Raw genomic sequence first — 21,156 nt, 5'->3', positions numbered from 1 at the left:
GACGAATTAACCTAACCCCGTTTGTAAAGTAAATATTAATTCATTTGGACTTGTGTTAGATTCCCCCTTTGAATGATTAATCGGGTCATTATCAAAAAGCCATGCAGCAGGGGCTTTTACCAAAAACTTGATCACGTTAACTTCTGTTGGGGAGAGTTTCACAAGATAGGAGTCTAGAAATTTCTACCTTTCAATCTTCCATGTGAGCCCTGTGAGCAGGAAATCTGGACCCTATCAAGTGATCCATGAACTACACTTTAAAATGAATTATCAAAGTTCAAGTACACTCAAATTATTGAACAGATTATATATTGAGAGAGACTTATAAAGAGCAAAATACAAGACGGAAAGAGAGGGGAGACTTTGTTTAACATAGAATTGAAGGAACTGTCCTAGTGTCCCTTAGTGATGTTTGGAGGAATTGGATTTTCATTCTTTATTATCTCTATCTCTTCGACTATTTCTTCAGGAAGCCCATCTGCAAACAACACCATAAAATAGGTAATTAAAGTTTGTTTATATCTAAATTTAGGTAGGAGGTTAGAACTGATATATATCCACCTAACAAAGTATTAAGTTTATAACTGTTGGAGAATAAAAATTTATTCAGAAACCTCACCCAACAGCTTAAGCTTTTTAGCTGAACAGTTCTTAAGATGGTATCCGAGTCTTATTAGAATCCATTTGATCAAATGGTTTAGTGTTTGATCTTCATCGTCCCATTATAATTAATTAAATTTCAGCATAAGGTATAGGTTGCTTGTCCCTGCTTTATGCCCAATGAGCTTTCGCATGAGAGAGAGTGTTAGAGAATAAAAACCCAATCAATAACCTTGCCTAACAAGTAAAGCTTTTAAGCTGAATGGTTTCTTGAAAAAACAAAAAAACAGATCAAATTGCTTCATGATGACTTTAGTAAAGGAGTGAAGTGGATCTCATGCACCCTTTAGGACTTCATTAATAGGTTTTTTTCAGAAAATACTTTGCATTCTAAAGACCAAGTCACTATATGCTATCTACTGTAACTAATTCCAAGATTATGGAATCTTCTTCAGTGAAGATCTTTCTTGAGATCAAGAAAATGAAATAAGGATGGATTAGAGCAACTTATTGAGCATTAGCTTAGCCAATTTTCTATTTAATTTATTTTTTAGGTAAATTACAGATATCTTTGGGGGTAGTGATACTTTTTATCCTCCAAAAGATATGAGATCAAATTTGTACCCTATGGAGAGCGCCCCACATGCACATTTCAGCGTGCATTGAGAACATCTCCCAAAATTGTCAGTGGAAATGCTGTGAAAGGTTTATGGGGCACACTGTATGAGGCGCAGATGTGAGTTCAAAAGATGTAGTATAGCTCGGGTTGTGTCGAGAACTTGCTTACTTCACAGAATTAGGGGGTTTACTAGTAAGATGTTAAGATACATGTTTGTATGGATATTTCCTCATGTGACCGATGAAATTATCTCACATCAAACAGTTGTCAGGACATATTAAGATTAAAACCTAACCCTGAACAAAAAAAAGGTAGCATTCTCCATCAATTTATTATCAGTTTAGACAATACAACAAGGTGAGATTGAACTTGGATTAATATTGATGGATTTAGGTAAGGCCCAATTGCCCATTCAAATTTTTAGTAAATGCTCAACCCTGACCCGCCCAAATTGCAATCTTAGGTTTAGGCTTATGTTTTCTTCTTAATCTAAGAAAATTAACGTGCACCACCATTTGTGTATAAATATAGGTTTCTCTTTTTTTCTCTTCCTTTCCTTACGTTTTCTTTCAAAGTGAACAAAGCTTTAGGGTATCTACCCCTATCCATAATAGGGGTCAAAAGGATATGATAAAGGAGAGGTGACTAAATAGAAGTGTAAAAGTGGAGAAAATTTAAACTTAGCATTCATGAATGAATACCTTGCTTTGGAATATAAGCCTTTGACAAAAGCTTTAATGCTTCTTTTGTTGCATTAAATGATGATGAAGATGGTGCTACAAAAAAACATTAGAAGATTAAGATCAATATTTTGCTTAAAGAAAGAAAAAAAGATTAAGATCAATATATGCATACACGAAATAAATGGAGCATATATATATAAATTTTGTTGTTGATTTATAGTGTTCGGGCTAATAATGCAATAAGCAAGGTTGTAAAAATGAACATGGAAATGAAACCACTTTGGCCATTAGTTTTTGGATCAGATAGTTTGACCACTTAATCGAAGAGTTCACATCTGTGCCCCACATAAGATGTCCCACAAATGTCCCACAGTGCATTCCAACCTTGTATTGGGAACATCTCCCGTTACATCCCAACTGTGTATTGGGAACATCTCCCGTTACATCCCAACTGTGTATTGGGAACATCTCCCAATGATAAGTACGGGGAATGTTTTCAGTATATACTGAGATGTGCATGTGGGACGCCCTCTGTGAGAAAATCCGATCACTGGCTGGATGGCTGGCTTGAAAGTTTTAATATTTCTACTGCCTGAATGGCTGAATCAATGGTTCATTTACTAATTCAACAAAACCGAATAGTTAGGTCATTAGAAACCAGGTCAATGATGTACAGTTTTAAAATTAAACCATGGCAACAAGTATCCATGACACCCATGTATATATCTGTATAAAATACCATGGTTTTCAAAACCGGATTGGACTGGACGGTCGGACTGGAAAAACCGGGAACCGGTCAGGTGAGTTCCATTTTTCCCCAAAATCGATTTTTTTTCAAAAATATTGATTTGATCAATAAACTGCTGACTTGGGTGGTTGAACCATTCAAACCGTTCAATAATTTAGACCATTTTTTAATTTTTTTTTACTTTTATCAGAATGGGCCGATCATTTGGTTCGAACAGTCAAACCGTTCAACCTGGGAACCAGACCCCTGACCGGTTCATTGTCCGGAGCGGTTTTAAAATCCTTGCAAAATACCCTCTTTTGGCACTTTAATTTGTTTTTATAGATCATAATAATCTGTACACAACTAATGTTGCACCATGGGTTGGCAAATAATGTTACGCTAGAAAAACAAAAGGAAAAGCTTCATACAAGTCAATTTCAATTCATGTTGTTATATGATAAAAATACCATAGTCAATTTTAATCCGTTTTATTAGTTCTAATCAATATATTATTGTAATCCAAATTCAATTCAAATCTGATATGAATCAGAAGGATAAGATTTGAATTGGATCTGAGTATAAAGAAATCAAATTTGGGATGTGACAGTCGTCATAGTTGAAGGGGTTAGAAGAACTAGGGCACATAAAAAAATGATATAGACTGTAAGGAATTATTCAAGGCACATAATTTAACAATGGATACGACACTCATCATCAAAATGGAATGGTGTAACAGGAATCATGAATCACATCCTAAATCGTTGTTGGGACAAATGCATATCGTATAATATGATTCATATACATAGATAGATATGACATGGCAAAAAAATGGTATACAAAGTAATGAAGTTAATTGATCACCTATATCAAGATCAAAGTCGATGTTGCTGCCAACACAACCCATGGTGCATTCAAGAGCGCAAGTGGTCCACCTGATGTAGTTCTGGTTGTACACCTTATAGTCTATGTTGCAACCTCCATAGCAGTCTGACAAGCAATGTTTTTCCTCCAAACTATCTAGCATTGCCACAATTACCATGCACAGCATCATGGACACCAAAACTCTTGTTGATACATCCATCTCTCTCCCCTCCTCTCTCTCTATCTCTCTCCCTTTCTTTTTGTCTCTCACAAAGAGAGAGCGAGAAGCATGTACTTATATTACCGTATAGAATGCTATTTTGGGTCTATTTCTAAAATAAGACCGATTTTGTCAATTAAGCCTCATTTTTTTAAGGAACTAGGGGGTTCTAGTGCAAAAAGATGTTAGGGTTTATTGAACTTAGAATTTATTGCCTTATAACCTTCTCTTGAAATTGGATATACATGCATGATTCGTTTCATATCTAAAGTTACTATTTCATCTCCCTAGTAATTTAGTAGGTATTTGGCATCGATGTTGCTGCTTCAGAGATGTTTTCTAAAAAAACAGTGTTGTATGCATGAGGATCTGTTGCACCATTTTCTCAGAAAACAGCTCCTTTTTTTTTTTGTTTGGCATCAATGTGCCACATAGGCTGTGATTTTGTTTGGTACCAGTGCTGTATAACCGCTTTTTCAGCATTGGTCTATATTATCCAATGTTCCAGATGAAGCCACATCATTGCACCGCTGGCAACAACAGGATGTTTTCTAAGAAAACATTGAATTTGGTGCTTCTTTAAACCACACTTTCCTGTTTTCTGAAATACCATTTTTTTTGATATAGCACCGATGTAGTGCAACTTTCTCAAAAAACATCATCGATGCCAAACACCACCTTAATAACCAATATTGACTAATGGCATGTAGATCTATTCATAGGCCAGGCTCGGGCTTGGTTTTTGTGCAGATTCTAATGGGCCCAGCCCAAAGCCCGAACCCGAAACAATATAAAATTGAGCCCAAAGTCTGACCCATGAACAGGTCTAATGGCATGTATACTTGTGATTGGATTGGCCCATCTTATTTGTGTATATCCAAAGTCTGTAATTAAACATATTTTCCAATGTCAATTGGCATCATCTTTTCTACTTTATGTTATTATCTCCTAAAAATTCAGTCAATGAAGAAGGTAGCTATATGCCCACATAGCTATATATTATCTCCTAAAAATTCAATCAATAGAGTTATATGCCCACATACCAATTAACTACTTTATTTTATGTGGTTTTAACAAGATAAGAAAATTTTCTCGGTCCACAGCCCATACTGTTCACCGAGATCTTCCTGCGTGACAAGTTACTGTATGACAGTAATCCTAGAGGATTAAGGGTGGCTTTACTTTCCGTTATGTTTATAATATTATTTTATTATTGAAATGAATCTTTTTTTTGGAAATATCTTAAAGGGCATTCTCAATAAAGTTAGAGAGGCTTCATTAGATGGTTTCCTATACTTTCAATTAATCATTAACAACCATGGTCCGATCCGGTCAGACCGTTTGGCCATGACCCAATCCTTTACAGTTATGAACAGACCGGTTTTCTGCTGCTTTAGAAATTAGAATCAAAGAACTCATGTGAACACCCAAACAACGGATTCTTCTTAAATTATGGAAGGTGGATCCTAATTCAGAGGAAACACTTAGATTTTGTGGTTTACGGGATCAAAGTTCAAAGGGCGTTTAACCAACAAAATAGCTACAAAGGAAACACTCTTCTTCTTTGCATGCTTCCAACTGCAACAGGTAATCAATCTCTTTCTACCCATCTTCCTTCTATTATATTGTTCTGTGAGCTCCTTATTCTTTTTCATTTATTCCAGAAAATCCTTGAACTCCACTGCTGAGTTTCTCAAGGAATCTGTCTGTACCACTTAGTCCTCAATATGTCTGGAGAAGAGGATGAGAATGCTGCCGAACTGAAAATTGGAGATGGTATGATAGTAACTTCTTCATTGTGCTTGTGTTTTTGACATTGTTTTCCAGTCGAAAACTTCTTAACTAATATATTCCTGCGGTTTTATGCAAATATTTTAAGTTTTGATGGCTCTGTATGAGTTCTCCATAGCATTCCAAGTTCAAGAACTCGCTTGAGCTCTGTCTTTGAAAAAAATAGTTCATATTCAAGCCTCTCTTTGCACCCTTTCGATGCGAAATAGACAACCTTAAGCTTATATTCCCGTTTCTTTTTTCCTCCTTTTTCTGGGGGTGGGTGGTGAGGAGGTGGGAGTGAGAGGAAATTAAACATAAAAGAAATTCCCAGTAACAGCATACCTGCATACGAGCTTGTTAATCAAAGGAAGAATTCATAAATCGGAAGTTTGATGTCTTGCACATGCTTAAAAACCTCCATTTTCTCTCTAGTCTAATCTGGGGTTAAACAAATCACCAAGGGATGTTTTGGAGCTTGGCACTAAAGATTACAGACTCATCAAGGTTGTTGTCAGCACATATCTGCTGCAGGGGAAATGTTGGAAGTGGAAGAGGAGGTTGAGGATAGGGATTTTAGAGTTCAATATTTAATAAAGTTACCGTTACTAAACCAACGGATGCCTATGACAATGATCCTGAATATAGAGAAATCGGGATGATGTTTAGAATGCTTTCAGGTTTGGGGAAAAGGAAAAGTAAATGGGTTTGAGCTCCCTTATGGAACATCTGCAGGACAAAAAAGATACAAACTAATCCAGCAAAGATGTACCTCAGAGAAACTAATTATTTGCAACTTTTCCTCCTCTGGCAAGACTGTCAACTATAGATGCTTGTGGTGGATGGGCAGATACAGATAGACCTTCAGAAATCCATTTTTCATAATGCTCATATATGGTTTACTTAACATACTGCTCAAAATGGTTTGGTTTAGAACATCAATTAATGACGCACCCTTTCTATCCAATCCCTGTTTTTCTTTCTTTGTTCAGTAATGGATCAAATCCCTGGGGTTATTAATCTTTGGAACTTTCTGTTACATCTCTTTCATTGGTGATAGCCCAAAAATGCTAATTTGGAAACATGCAATGTTACTGCAACTAATAGAACACGGTTCCTTCTTCAGACAATCGCATCCATACACAATACAAATCTCATAATGCAATGTTTACAATAAGTGCTACTCATTTAGTTACCATCATGAAACAAATTCTCTATAGTCATAGCATGGCCCTTTTCAAATATTTAATGTCCATGGACATAGAAAAATTTACATCTTCCTGAAAGGATACTTGGGTTAGTTAATTAAAAGACATTGCTGTGAGGTTTTCCAGAATTTTTAACATTGAGGAATGTGCTCCTTTCAGAATTTTTGAAGGCAAAGTGCTTAATGAATTGCGAAGTTTCTCTAATTCTTGATCGGAGATATGAGCAGCTTCAGCAGATGTCTGATGATCCTACCAATCAAGTTTCTCAGTGAGTATTAAACCATTTTCCCCTAAAATAATCTAGAAAGTTAGAAATGTTCTCCAATTTTCAGTCCATTTTCACCTTTTTACACTTTTGGAATGTCATAATACTGATCTTCTTATCCAGAGTTTTTGAAAAGTCACTGCAGTATGTGAAACGATTTAGCCGCTATAAAAATCCTGATGCAGTTCGGCAGGTCCGAGAGTATCCTTCAATACATTAGAGATAAGTAATAGAAATAACACATTAATAGATAGGAATTAAACAGAACTGACTTGCGAAACAGGATTCATGTAGCATATGGTTGGGATAAGGCTTGGATGATGACTGATAATAGAAAAATCAGTTTCCTCTCTGCAGAAAACTTGCCACAGTAGAATCACTTCTGGGAGTTATGGAACTGCTTTAAACTGAAATTTTAAGGAATTTCATGAGGTTTACACAACCTTGCCAGTCTTCCTGGTCTAACAAGAACTTTTGGATGGTCTAATATGGTTGTGAATATCCTACACAAATTTTGTATGACAATTGGAAAAGTATCCTGATAAGAATGCCACTACAAAGCTTACAGTTTACAGTGTTCAGACAAATATTGTGATTGTGATTGTGGTGTGACAGATAGAACTATGTTATTACTTATTACCATGATTTCATCATTTCCATCACGTCTTATGTTTTAAGTAGTATTTGAGAACAAGTATTGAAATTGATTCATTCCTAACATGACAGGATTCTGTTTGTTATCCTGTGAAGCTGAGATTGATTATGATTGCTTGGCTATTTTACCCTTTTCTTTTTATCTCCATTCAAGCAATTCTATTCTTTAATTGGCCCTCAGAATTCTTAGCAGACACAAGTTAGCTGAGTTTGAGGTAATGCAACAATTTATTTACTAAAAAAATCCAGAATCCTTGTTCTTTAATAAAATCCACTTAGTTTATTCATATTCCTTTTTTTTTCTTTTCTTGCAGCTTTGTGTACTTGGTAATCTTTGCCCTGAAACTGTAGAGGAAGCTTTAGCTATGGTTCCATCTATTAAGGTAACATGCTTCACTCATTCATCACTTTTCTCTATGCTAGATATTCTTGTGAGATTTACTAGTTTTTACTAGTGGTTTTACAGAAAAAGGATCATTAAATATATATATATATATATATATATATATATATGCATGCTTTTATATATATTTTTATATGAACTAGATAGATGCATATGTCAAAATGTAATCTTACAATATGAATATGCTGTCCATAGAATCCAAGGGTCATTGGAAGGTTCCATCACCCTAAGACAATGAGTGGTTTTTCTAAGATGATGGGCTTCAGCTTCTTGGTTAGACCAGTGAATATTTGAGAAAAATGGGTGTGGATTTGATATAAAATAAAGCCCTCTAACCTGAAATAATTTTCAATTGGATTGCTTCATATTAGCAACATCAAAGACATATGGCACAAATTTTACAACTTGCATCAACCTTATAAAATATATGTTTTGTATTTCTTTTACTCAGAAATATACAACACCATCAATCACCAAGGGGAAAAGATTAGGGTATCATCACATCTCGCTGAATCAAAAAAATCATAACATGAACTCTTAAGTGATTCATAAGTGAATTAGGTAAACTTACATATTTAAGTTTTAAATAAGGTAATTAATTTTGAGATGTCATTGCAGACCATTTACTGAACATTCTATCACTCCCCTTCATCTCAAAATGATGTTGTGACAGTACTTTTTGTATAGATCATTAGTGTGAAGAAATAACCTGCGTAGGTCAACTGAGTGTAGGACAAAAATGGTTATGTTGAACCCTTTTTTGGCATATTTTATCAATATAAACAAGACTAAAACGTAGCAAATAAAGAGGTCACAACAAATGCAATCATAAGATGATAACAGTTGCAACCTACCCCAATAGAAGACAACCTGTGGAACAAGAAACAAGATCCCCAGAAGAAGGCTGACTGAAATTGAATTTTGATAGTTGCATCCTAGGGAATTTTGGTGGCACTTTCAGAAGTCTTACAGGCACAATGATAATGCCACTGATCTGCAGTGGACCAGTGGGTGTACAAAATATGTTAAGGGCTGAACGTACTGAACTCTTGCAAGAGCTTAAAATTGCTGTAGTAAGGAGTTGGAAAGAGCTATATCAGTGGAGAGTGACAGTTGTGATAGGGTGGTTAACTTCAATAGGGAACAGGCCTTGGTCTTTCAGATTATCCTGAGGGAGACTTGCTCTAGCGAATAATCTGAACTGCCTGTTCAGATGGGTTCCTAGATCAGCAAATGAAATGGCAGATGTTCTGGCAGGTAGTGTAAATAGAGAAATTCTAGTTTTTGGAGAGAGTGATTTGACGAGAAATTGTAAAAAAAGTTATATCATCATTCTCTGTGTGCCAGCTTTAAGCTGCTTGTAATATACTTTCTTCAAATAATAAATTTGATGAACCAGGCCAGAAAATTATATATATATATATATATATATATATATATATATATATTGACTAAAGAACCAATGTTGCATAAAATCCTCCCACTCTGCATCAAATTCCACCTGGCTCACATTTTTAAACTCCTGTGCAAAGTCCAATAATATATAATCTATGAGCCGATATCCTTGTAAGTCCAATGAATTGGTTATGCCTTATTGTCAAATATCCTTCTGTTTTTTCGCCTTTCTCTATTCCCCATAAGGTGGCAAAAGGAGACATCCTCCATAAAAGAATAAGCCCTTAGTCTCAAAGGCTATAGATGCCAAGATCGTAGGATCATCAGCTCTTACAAGGGAAATTAAAAAACAATGCTGACACATTGAAGCTCTTTTCTGAGTGAGTCCCACCTCCAGATGAATTGAAGAAGAAATTCTCCAACCTGCACGATAGAATAGAAAAAAAAAAAGAAAAAAGAATCTCCACATCTAATTTGATTCCTTGCATTGCATAAATAAGTGGTGAACATCCTCCACTTATTTACAAAGGGCATTCTTCCCAAAAATCATCTTGGAGAAATTCTGGCTATGTACTCACGACCAAATGGGAATGGTGACTCAATTCAGGCTGAGACAATGGCACTCCTACAGGGACTGAAATTACCAGAACTACTAGGAGCTAGAGAATTGGAAGTAGAGGGGTATTCACTATTGGTCATTTCTTGGGATAAGCATGTAAATTCATCTCCATGGAAATACAGATTTGCTTTCAGAGAATTAAAAGGACAGCAAATGGATTGGAAGATAATCTGGCAAAGCAGGGGGTCGAAAGACCTACTCTTTTTTGGGCAAAATTGTAGCTGGCTGCATTACAACAGTGGAATGCTGTTCTATGTAATCTGGGTCTTTTGTATTCCTGTACTTGGAATGCAGAGTAGCTAAAAAATCTGTAACTTCTTTCTTTTATTAAATAAATAATCAATTTCTTGGCTGATCAGAAAAAAAAAAAAAACAAGGCATGCTTCCCAAGCTAATGTTTCTATGCTTCAACTAGTGTTGTATTAGAATCTTCCCAACTTCTAGTTTCCATTAGCCACATAAATATTTCCACCCTTGAAGATACCAAATTTCCCCAATTATTTGTCAATTCTAAGTGTATTATTCAACCTTTCTCCCAGTGATATTACTTTATAAGTAATTTACAGAACTTCATCCTGGAGGATCTTCAGTCCAGCCACTAGCTACAAATGTTTCTACCCTTGAAGGAACCAAAGTTACCCCCAATAATTGCCAATTCGAAGTGTATTGAGCCCCTCTCCCAAACTCATTGGTTAATTAACTCCAAATTAATGACACCTTATAATCTTTAGGATTGTTCTTTTTGCAAAATTATATTTTGCAGGAATACACTAGGAGATCTCTTAAATTTGGGAGCCTATACCCCACTCCATCCCTGAGTGGTTGCCCCTTGGCTCAGTAAAGGGGCAACCACTAAAATGGTTTCTGTCCAGTCCTGGTCTAATAACATTGATTTAGAGAATTTCTTGGTGAGTGTGTAATAGGTTCACCCTAGAATCTCTCTTTCTCTCTCTCTCTTTGAAAGACATTTGGAACATGAAAATATTAGAGCACTCCCTTGATGAACTTAAATGGGGGAAGGGGAAAAAGGGGAATTCTGGTGGCCACCAAAACTGAGAAGGTAAATATAGCTTCAAGGATATAAATTACCTCGATTATTTCATTAGTTCATAACTTCACATATTTTAAGTTACTTGAATTTTTTTCTTGGGATATTAATGCAAGCTGCAAGTATTGTATGAATTCTTTTCATAACAGAGGGCAGGAAGCAAAAACTATCATTAATTTGGTGACCATCAGGGTAGTGCATTGGGATTGGATTGTGATGAGGGAGGAGTTTGGATGAATCTCATTAAACTCTATTATTAGATGGCAGACAACTGTTGTCTTCTGAAGTAGTGAGATATTATTTGAGGGTCCACAATTTAATAATGGTTATGTCACTAAACTGAACAAAATGGCAGAACCAGATTTGTATATCCAACTTAATATGGTTTGGACAAGGCTTTGTTGAATTGAGTTCAGATTATTGCTATTTTACCCTTGATATACTACTTTTCAAGGAGGAGTGGTCCCTCCTCTTTAATGACTAATAAATCTCAACTTTTATGGTTGCTCATTGGGCAACCTAGGCCCGCCTGGAGAGTGGGAACCTAAAAGATCCAGTGATTGTAGTGTTTATCCAGTCCCATCAGTGAGAAGGGCTCCATCAAGAGAGAGATTATGTCTCTTCTAGTGGGACTGCAAATGGTATAGGAGGGATCTCATAAGTGGGCATAATAGTTTAAGCAGTCTTGTACTTAGTCAGATCATGGCATTTATACACTTCATCAGTGGAGGCAAGATTGCTAACATTCAGAATGAATGACTTGTTCAAATGGATAATTAGATTGGTAACTTTCCTTTCTAACAACCTTAGTAGTAATGGAATAAAGAGTTCATTGTATTGGGAAACCACCATCCAGGGTTAGATGCTCTATTGTGTATTTATTTTGTATCATCTAGATGAGAAAGTGACCCTTTATATCTGTTGTGCACCTTTATGGTTATTCTCTCTCATTTGCATCCTTTAGGAACTGGAAATTGTCCTTTCTTCTTATCTATAAAAATCTCATTTAATCTTGTCATTGATTAAAAATATCATTTATGTTGCTGATCAAAAACTATAAAAACATAACCATGATAAATGTAAATAAATACGTTTAATAAAATTTACTTTATTATTTAATTTTTATTTGACCATTTTATTAGTAAAGTTGTGATTGGTACATTGGATGCATGACAGTTAGAAAATAGAAACTGAGGAAATCATCATTATCTAAGCCTTCAAACTATATGGGGTTGGCTACATGAGTCTTGTTTCACCATTTCATTCTGTATAGTTACATATCCATTGTTAAATTATAGCACTTAAACCATTTCTTACTACTTAAACCCATGTCTTATTTGGTCTATCTGTAGCCCTTCTATCCCCTTCAACTTGCAACAAATTGCTTCTTACAAGTATTGTAGATTATCTTCTATTCATGTTATTAAACCATCTTAGTCTACTCTCTCACTTTATTACCTATTGGACCTATTCCTGGGTACCTTTGAATGACCTCAATTCCAACCCTATCCTTCTTAATTTTTCACGCATTCATATCCGCATGTGCATTTCTGCCATATTCATTTTTTGGACATATTTCTTGGGTGACAGACACTAAAGAAATGCTTCCTTGAATTAGCCTTGGCTCAATACAACTAGACCTTTTCCTCAACTATATGAGATCAACTACATGAATCTCGTTTTGTAATTCCACTCTGTTCAGTGCCAGGGCACTCAAATCATTTTGTACTACTTCAACCATGTCCTTTTTCTGTCTGACCCTAGCTCTTCTATACCCTTTAACTCACAAATCACTTCTCATTGCATCACTGAATAAATTTTGACTGTAAGTATGTCATCCGCACTTGCAAAATGTATTTTGTCATTGTATATGCATGGGTAATCCCATTAGGACTCTATAGTTAAATATTTTTGGTTAAAACTGTTAGCCTTCTAAGAAAAAAGGCCAAAAGCATGTAGAAAAAAGAGGTCTGCAAGTGAACTGCTAAGTTCTTTGGCATGGCATGCATCCATCTTTTTTACTATATTTTCGTGTTCTATGTTAATTGTTGCTGTTATATCCTGATATCAATTATTTCTCTCTATATTGATTTGGACTTAACACCTACTAAAGTCTTTGCACCATTTTAGATGCTTGCTAACCTTATTTTCTTCTATCCTTTGTGTCATTTACAAAGTCTTAGTTGTTTTGCAGACTAGAGGACGAACACATGAAGATGAAGAAATCGATAAAATGTTGAATGACCTCTCTTTGATTAAGAAATTTGAGTAGTAGCCAATATATTTTTGCCTCTTTACTAGTTCTATGATTTTATCTACTTTTCCAATCTTGATACATGTCTAAATATCCATACCTATTTAGGAGGCAGAGCTAATGCATTGCCATAGATGGAACTTTAATTTGTTCAATTGTGATTTAAAACTTAATGAAACCTCTAAACTAAAAGCAAGAAATTGATTAGAGGTCAATCCATAAATGCAAATTACATTTCGAGAGCCATGGAGAATTAGGCCCTATTTGGCAGTATTTTGTGCTTTGTACTTTAAACAACACCAAAGTACAAAGTGCATGGTATATTTTTGGTTTCATACTTTTATTTCAAAAATCGTTTGACTGAAAATTTTTCAAAAACATGTTTTTCAAAGTAAAAATAAATGATGGCATTTGGATATAACAAAATGTTTTAGAGGTGCGCATGCTATGTGATATCATATATAGATGCCACATGCCATTTGAATATAAGTCAATATATGGGGTGCCATGTGGGGAGAAGGAAGGTGTTAGGCATCCCTCTCCCATAATTGACATGTAGCACCATTTCCCCTAAAATCAAGTGAAAAAATAGCTAAAAAAAAGAAAAAGAAACAAACCAACAAGTGAGACCATGGTCTTTGTAACATGGTGTTTTGGTTAAAATCTTTACATCCTTAAAAGTATTTTGGGGTTTATTTCAAGGCAAGTTTAGTTCCAAGGCCGGTTCCACCAAGACCAGCTATGGATGGCTCATTGAGTTAGTTTGGGTAGGGTAAACTCCTAAACCCTAGAAACAACCTAGGTGGGAGTCGGTTCCATGAATTTGGAACTAGATCCTACCCTGTAATAGATTGGGTAGTGTCGGTTCAAGGCTAGTTTGAGATCAATTCAAGGCCAATTCGAGGTTAGTTCCAAGTAGAACTTACCCATTTACTCACCCCTAATGCATGGTGAACTCTAATTTTGTCTCTATCCTTTTGTATCCATCTTGAGCTGCAATGTGCTATATAGTTGGTGTGAGGGTAAGATCTCCTCTCTCTCTCTCTCTCTCTCTCTCGTATTTCAATATAATCTTTTATTTTCTTTTGCTCTATGGGGATGCTCAACGGGATAGCCTATCCCACCAAATCCAAAACCCCCTAACCCAAGTGCATGCGAGATTCAATCCTAAGTCTTTGTCAACACAAATATAGAGGCAAATTACAAAATAAATTTGCAATAAAGAAAAAAATACAATGGGATGAAACTCTCTTTGATTTCACCTAATGACATGAGCAACCTCTAGTTAACAGTCGAGTTTGGTGAAAACAAGGGTTGTTGGTGTGTTTTTGATGTTGATGTAGATTTTTTTAATTTGGTGCTTTTGAAGAATTGGTGTAGATTTCTTCACTCTGGGCTTTATGCTTGATTGGTTGTGAAAAATGCTTCTTTAAAAGGGTCTTTTTGCAGTAGCTTTATCTTTTTGGGAGAGCTTGGATTCAAGTATAAAATAGAGAACTAAGAAGCTTCTTTCATTCCTTCATTTTTTTTTTCTTTTGATGTTGTAGTAGAATTGAAGTTTGCAAGAGTATGTGATTACAAGTGGTGGTGTGAGATTGTGAGAACTCTCAATTGTGTTTGTGTGATTGTCAAAAGAGATCCCCTTTCTCCCTAGGTTGGGTTAATTATAGTCTAAGATTAGGGTTGCCACCTCAGCCCACTTTTTTAACAAATCCCGTGTAAGTGAGGTGTTGGATTAGGGTTAACTCCTATATATCTATACTACTATGAAAAGTATGAGTGGCTTAACATTGTTTTTGGAATTTTTGTTTAACATAAAATACCTTCCTCTTGTTGTTAACTACACACTAGAATAAGGATAAAAATGATTTTTCAAAATCTATTTAATACATTATGTTAAAAGACAAATACTGCCCTATGCATTAAATAAAGTTGCCAGAGTTGCCACCCATTAATGCAATTGAAATGAAATGCAACAAAAAATAACTTATATTAATTCCCTACTAAATGCATTAGAATACTATTCACATGCCTTTGTTATTAAAAACTTCAATGTTTTCCAAGAAAAAATATCATATTAATTTAATGAAGGATTCCTATGTGAAGTTAGTGGTGGTAAGGTTGTTTTTAGGAGCAATAACTATACCCCCACAAGAGATGGGTCAATGTAATAGATTCATGATGTCACAATGAAATAGTAATACTTTTAAAATAAATAGAGACTATAAATTTTTGGGCATATATCTAATATCATATAGTCATTGTAATAGATAAAACTTATAAATGAAGAAAATGGAATACAAAGTTTAACATCAACTAAAACCACTATTTTGTTGTAGAGGTGGGTAACTAGTTTGAGTATCCACTAGTCATTACATTATAACCTTTTATTTTACCATAAAATGAATACTAGCGGGGACCCGTGCGATGCATAAACTTTGTTAAGCGAAAGTTAAATAATAGAAAAACATAATAGTAGGCAATTGTTTTATAATTTAATTTTTAAATAATTAACTAAATATTTTATATTTTATATATTATTTTTAATAATTATTTTGCACTACAAAAATAACATTAATTAATTTCATCTAGGGATGTTCATAAAATTGATAAAAATAACCAAACTGATCACTCAACTTGCCTCAAGTTGGACACTTTCTAGTATTTATGGTTGGCTTTAGTTTGGCAATTTCTCAACCCGACCAAGTCAAGTTAGTCTCAATTTGGCCATTTGTAAACCAACCAAAATTAAACCAACCCGATTATAAATATAGATTAATATTTTATATTTCAAATATAATTTTTTAATACATGAAAGTGGAAAAATTCTCATATTTCTTAGTCTAAAATATTTTATATTGTAAACTTAAATTTTTAGATTTATTCTTTTAATAATATTATTGTATTTCTTAAATGTAATTTAATTTTTTATATTTAAATCTTTTGAACCAACCAACCAAACTAAAAACCTGCACAAACCAATATCATTGCCTGACCAGTTAAACCATTTAAACATTCACTTGAACTTGATCTTGGTCTAATTCTATTGAAACCCACCCTTCAATCAAAAACCATTGATTTGGTAAAAAGCCACCTGACTCAGAGGGTTCAACTATTGACCCATTCGACCCAATCACTGGGTTACAGGTTGTATACTTAATGCATGTGCAACTTTCAGAGGCCATAACTTTTGCATGCCGATGTTCAATTGAGGTGATTTGTTTTTTTTTTTTTTTTTGATTTTGGGTAAGTTTTCAATATCTATGCATCCTAAGGTGTCGTGGGTGTCTTACCCCTCTATATTTTGCAAAAGAACCTTTTTTGTCCTCAAATTGGAACTTTTAACAATTTATATAAAGGCTTAGTTTGGAAGGAGTACAAATACAAATATGTAGAGTACAAAACTTTGTATTTTGTATTATTTTGTATGCATTTGCACTGTACATATTTGCATTTGTACTCCTTCCAAACCGAGGCAAACAAAAAAATTGAATTAAAAATGTAAATAAAATATAAAATAATACATATATTATATGTTAAACATAATTATACACTATTTATTGTTAAAATATGTATTTGCACACATAAATACATATATGCACATTTATATATTTGTATATAAAAATATATTTATTTAAATATATAGAGTAATGACATTGAAAGGTCTAACTTGTTCGACCAGGATGGTTGAACCGGTTTTCACTAATGGTTGGTTAGTTTTGAGTGACCAACTCCCCAACTCGATCATATCAGTTTAACTGGCCAAACAATCTGCAACTGAATTAAACCACCTAGTGAACACTCCTAATTTCAGCTAAATAGATAATCTAATCTCTAACAAATAACAATATTTTAATCTCCAATAATTATTAAAATTTATAGTGAAAATACAATAAACAATTAATAAAGCTTCAATACCTCAAAATTATTTAATCTACTTTCAATATTTCATTAATATTTATTTTTTTTCAATTATTTATATTTTATATTCTTATTATGGAATATTATTAAATCTATTATAATTAATATTGTGTCTTTGATAAATGTTGAAAGTTATTACATAATTTCATTATTTAATCCAATTTTGTTTTAAAATAGTGTTTAAAATATGATTTAGTATTAAATTTTTTATTTTAAAACATTTAAAAATAGTATAAGATATATTATAATTATTTTTCTGTTTTTGATAAATTTTTTTATGTTATTACATAATTTCTTTATTAAATCAATTTTATTTGTTTTTAAATAATATTTAAGATATGATTTATTTATTAATTTTGTAAAATATAAAATTCTTATTAATTCAAATATTATGAAAGTTTTAAGTTTAGTACATAATTTTTTATTTTAACTATTTAAAATTTTGTTATGTTAAATATTTTGTTATTTAAATAAAATGTAAAATTTTTAAAATTTTTCATTATTTAAATTTTATTTATTTTTATGTTATTACATAATATTAAACATTTTGTTATATAATATTAACCTATTTTTAGTATTTTGTTATTTATAATGTTTGGTTATTAAAATTTTTAAATAATAATTTTTTTAATTTTAAATTCTTATTATTTGAACAATAATTAAATTGAGTAATTCATAAAATTATAATTTATATTGTTAATACATAATTTCGTTATGAATTTCGTAAAATTATAAAATTATTAATAATATTAATATTGTTAAATATATTTTTTTTTGTGATTTTAAAGTTATTAAATAATTTCATTATAATAATTAAAGAATTCTTAATTTTTTTAATTCAAACTTTCTTTCGATAGATGTAAATCAAAAGTGGAGATAGGATAAATAGGAATTAGAGATAATTTTGGAGAGAAAATCTCTACTAAATTAGAGATAATTTAGGAGATAATTAGAAATGAGAGAGATTTTAGGAATAGTTTTGGGATTGGATATCCAAAGGGATAAGCAAAGGGAAAGAGGGATGAGCTTGGCATATTGAAATGTCAAAATGTGAGAGGGAGAAGGGAATGAGAGTTCTCAGTTAGGGTAAGGGAGAAAACTTAGATCATAACGAAGTGGCTTCATGAATGAGATGGACCAATTAACATTCGCCTTCTCTGTTTTGGTGAATACGGGTTATCACAGGTAACTGGTTTTAAAAACAACCATTTAAAATGTATTTCAAAAAAAAAGAAATTCATTTCAGTATAAGAAAGATGTTAACGTCTTCACCGTTAAATGTCACCCAGAAGTCACTCTGGCAGATGGGGGTGCCCAATGACTGGGGAAGCTCACTTCCGACGGTGAAGAACTGCTGCTTTGGATGGATAGTATAGGAGGCCTCTGATAAACAAAGACGATCGGGAGCAAGAGAAGTCATCTATCAAACAACGAATGAAGGAGCATGGGGAAGAAGACAGTTGGGAGCAACGGAGAAGTCGTCATTTTTTAATAGAGTTCATTTCTCCTTTTTCTAAGCATGGGGAAGAAGATGGCAGAGAGCAATCTATCAGATGGCTAATGGAGGAGCACAGGGAAGAAGACTATCATCGTTTTCAAACGGATGAATAGAGAAGGCATTGATTTTCGAGCGGAGTTCTTCTTCTCCTGTTGTTGTGTTAAGGGGGTATAATGATAGTAATTTTATGACAGTGGGGAACAATCTACTGGGCGACGAATGGAGGAGGATAGGGAAGAAAACAGTTGTCGTCTACGAATAGAGGAATAGATCGTTGATTTTCAAATAGAGTTCTTCTCTTTTTTTGAGCATGGGGAAGAAAACAATGGGGAACAATCTACCGGACTGCGAATGGAGGAGCACGGGGAAGAAGACAGTCGTTGTTTTCGAACAGAAGAATTGAGAAGTCATCGATTTTCTAACAAAGTTCTTCTGTTTCGATATTTTTTATTTGAACTACCTAAAAGAGCCTTCATTTCATTATTATTTCATAGATGGTGAGTGATGGAGCGCAATCCGGCCGGTCCTAACTGTCAACGATCTTGCCTCGGGCTGGAGCGAAAGGTGTCTGAAACGGGGGAGAAAACGAGTAATCTCCGGGAAAGAACCCAATGAGAGTGCTCCGAAGCTCAAGTTAGTATTTCCTCGAAGGCAAGATAAAAAACTAGATGGCGCAAAGTTATCACATACCTCTCTTCTTGGGGGGAAGGGGGCCTTTTATAACCACTTCGCGCACTCACTCCCAAGCTCCTGTCAGGTCGGGTATCATTACCTCTGCACTTCTATCAGTTCGGGTGTCATCACCTCTGCTAGGGCAGAACCGCCACTACTCTCCTTGTTGGAGCTGTCTCTGTAACTAGAGGTGGCGGTGGCAGGTGGCCGTTGAAGTGTGGCTGTCAAGCGTCAAATCCTAAGTCAGTCAGGTGCGCCGCCTCAGGATACGGACTCCTTTGGTGTTAGGTACGGTACGGTTGTTTAGTTCGACGTCCTGGAGACGAGGTGCTGGAGTGGTGTGCAGGGTGAAGTCTTGAATTCGGATAAAGGTGTGGCCCGAACTACCCTGGGACGGGCCAGCTCGGGTTGTTGCCTTTTGCGCTCCTCGCAAAACTCGGGGTCAACGGGAGAGTTCGGACTCCTTTTGGGGAGCTTGGACCACTGGTTCCTCCTTTTGGAGCTCGCACCTTGGGCATACTGTCGTGCCGAGCTGTTGGCATTGCCACGTGTTGAGTGGTTACGAGGTCGGGCCAAATCTTCCTTCATCAATTGCCCCCCACTCCTTGCGCTAAGGGGCTTGCCTTGGCGCAGGGAGTTTGCGAGGTGGTGGGTGGATTTGACCCGTACTTCGAACTGGTTTGACTGATAGCACGAAGTGCGCGTTCGTCAGGAGTTTTCTGGGTTTCTCGAGCACCAAAAAGTCAGGAAACGCGCCAATCCGTCTATAAATGCTGAAAGACGTGACAGCGCGCGTACATTTCAAAATTTAAAAAATGTGTCGCTGGGAGACGTGACAGTGGGCGTTATTTCAAATTTGAAAAAACGCGCTGCTGCCGTCTCTAACGCGGGGAGACGTGCGCCGGCGCTCCTTCAGTTTCAAAAGACGTAAGGCCAGTCACGTCTCGGTCTTAGGAGACGTGCAGTCAGCGCGATTGTGGGCCGTTGGATTTGCCTTGATCAGAACCGTTGATTTTCGGTTATTGTGGGTATAATTAGTGGGGGACCCCAGTCACTTTTCATTGTCATTCTCCTGCGTTTTGCTTCTTGAGCTCGCGTCCAAGTTCCTGTAATCCGTTTGCTTTTTCCGGGTGAGTCTACTTTCTTCCTGGAATCCTTTTCCTCCCGATGTCTAGCTCGGATAGCTTAGACAGTTCTTCGAGGGGGTCAGATGTAGGTTCTACGAACCGAGCTGCATCCCCCGATAGCCCTAGTGAACCCGAGGTAGAGCTTAGGGAAGAGTTCGAACCCGTAGGCCGAGTTGCCTCGGGTAGTTTGGCGTCTTCCTTCCGTCGAGGTCGGACGTTAGACAAGTTTGGGCCCTCGACCATGACGCCTGAGGGGCTTTACTCCCTTATTACCCAGTTCAACTTGCCTAGGGAGTACACTTTATACCCTCGGGTGACTTACCTTGGGAACACGGTCCCGATGAGATCGTGATATTCCGGGAGTAGCTCGTCGCTGGGTTGCGCCTGCCTTTCCACCCCCTCATTGTCGAGGTTATGAACCACTTCGACGTTATTGTCGGCTAGCTTCACCCGAATTCTATTCGTAACTTGGTGGGGACTATCTCCTTATTTTGCGAACAGATCTTGCCTTTAGACCTGGAGATCTTTTCTTCCATTCTAATAATGCTTAAGAAGCAAGCGGGTCCCCTTCCCGGGCGTAGGCGGGCGTATTACCTGTCTCCTCGCCCG

General features: G+C 35.4%; 2 protein-coding genes across 2 annotated transcripts; one reads left to right on the top strand and one right to left on the bottom strand.

Moving 5' to 3' along the window:
* Window positions 1-172: 172 nt before the first annotated feature.
* On the bottom strand, window positions 173-3,760 carry LOC148790203 (uncharacterized). The gene is made up of 3 exons (XM_088892141.1): window positions 3,494-3,760; window positions 1,921-1,995; window positions 173-478 (listed from the first exon to the last, which is right to left on the bottom strand). The coding sequence occupies exons 1-3, from the start codon at window positions 3,711-3,713 to the stop codon at window positions 393-395; spliced, it is 381 nt and encodes a 126-aa protein (XP_088748267.1). The 5' UTR covers window positions 3,714-3,760; the 3' UTR covers window positions 173-392.
* A 1,418-nt stretch (window positions 3,761-5,178) lies between these two features.
* On the top strand, window positions 5,179-13,543 carry LOC104607763 (DNA-directed RNA polymerase II subunit 4-like). The gene is made up of 7 exons (XM_019199503.2): window positions 5,179-5,300; window positions 5,378-5,489; window positions 6,851-6,959; window positions 7,080-7,157; window positions 7,792-7,825; window positions 7,925-7,993; window positions 13,270-13,543. The coding sequence occupies exons 2-7, from the start codon at window positions 5,441-5,443 to the stop codon at window positions 13,345-13,347; spliced, it is 417 nt and encodes a 138-aa protein (XP_019055048.1). The 5' UTR covers window positions 5,179-5,300; window positions 5,378-5,440; the 3' UTR covers window positions 13,348-13,543.
* The last annotated feature ends 7,613 nt before the right edge of the window (window positions 13,544-21,156 follow it).

The sequence above is a fragment of the Nelumbo nucifera genome, chromosome 7 (genome assembly GCF_055504915.1).
Source record: "Nelumbo nucifera cultivar China Antique chromosome 7, China Antique-T2T, whole genome shotgun sequence".
In the NCBI taxonomy this organism is placed as follows: domain Eukaryota; kingdom Viridiplantae; phylum Streptophyta; class Magnoliopsida; order Proteales; family Nelumbonaceae; genus Nelumbo; species Nelumbo nucifera.
The sequence above is the reverse complement of the archived record's forward strand: the minus strand, read 5'-3'. Positions and strand labels throughout refer to the sequence as shown.

Excerpts from the sequence above, each read along its gene's own strand:
- LOC104607763 (XM_019199503.2), top strand. The coding sequence starts at position 5,441 with ATGTCTGGAGAAGAGGATGAGAATGCTGCCGAACTGAAAATTGGAGAT. Across the intron at positions 6,960-7,079 it reads CCTACCAATCAAGTTTCTCA|AGTTTTTGAAAAGTCACTGC; the intron begins GTGAGTATTAAA and ends CTTCTTATCCAG. Across the intron at positions 7,994-13,269 it reads CTATGGTTCCATCTATTAAG|ACTAGAGGACGAACACATGA; the intron begins GTAACATGCTTC and ends GTTGTTTTGCAG.
- LOC148790203 (XM_088892141.1), bottom strand. The coding sequence starts at position 3,713 with ATGGATGTATCAACAAGAGTTTTGGTGTCCATGATGCTGTGCATGGTA. Across the intron at positions 1,996-3,493 it reads CGACTTTGATCTTGATATAG|CACCATCTTCATCATCATTT; the intron begins GTGATCAATTAA and ends GTTTTTTTGTAG. Across the intron at positions 479-1,920 it reads GGCTTATATTCCAAAGCAAG|ATGGGCTTCCTGAAGAAATA; the intron begins GTATTCATTCAT and ends TGTTGTTTGCAG.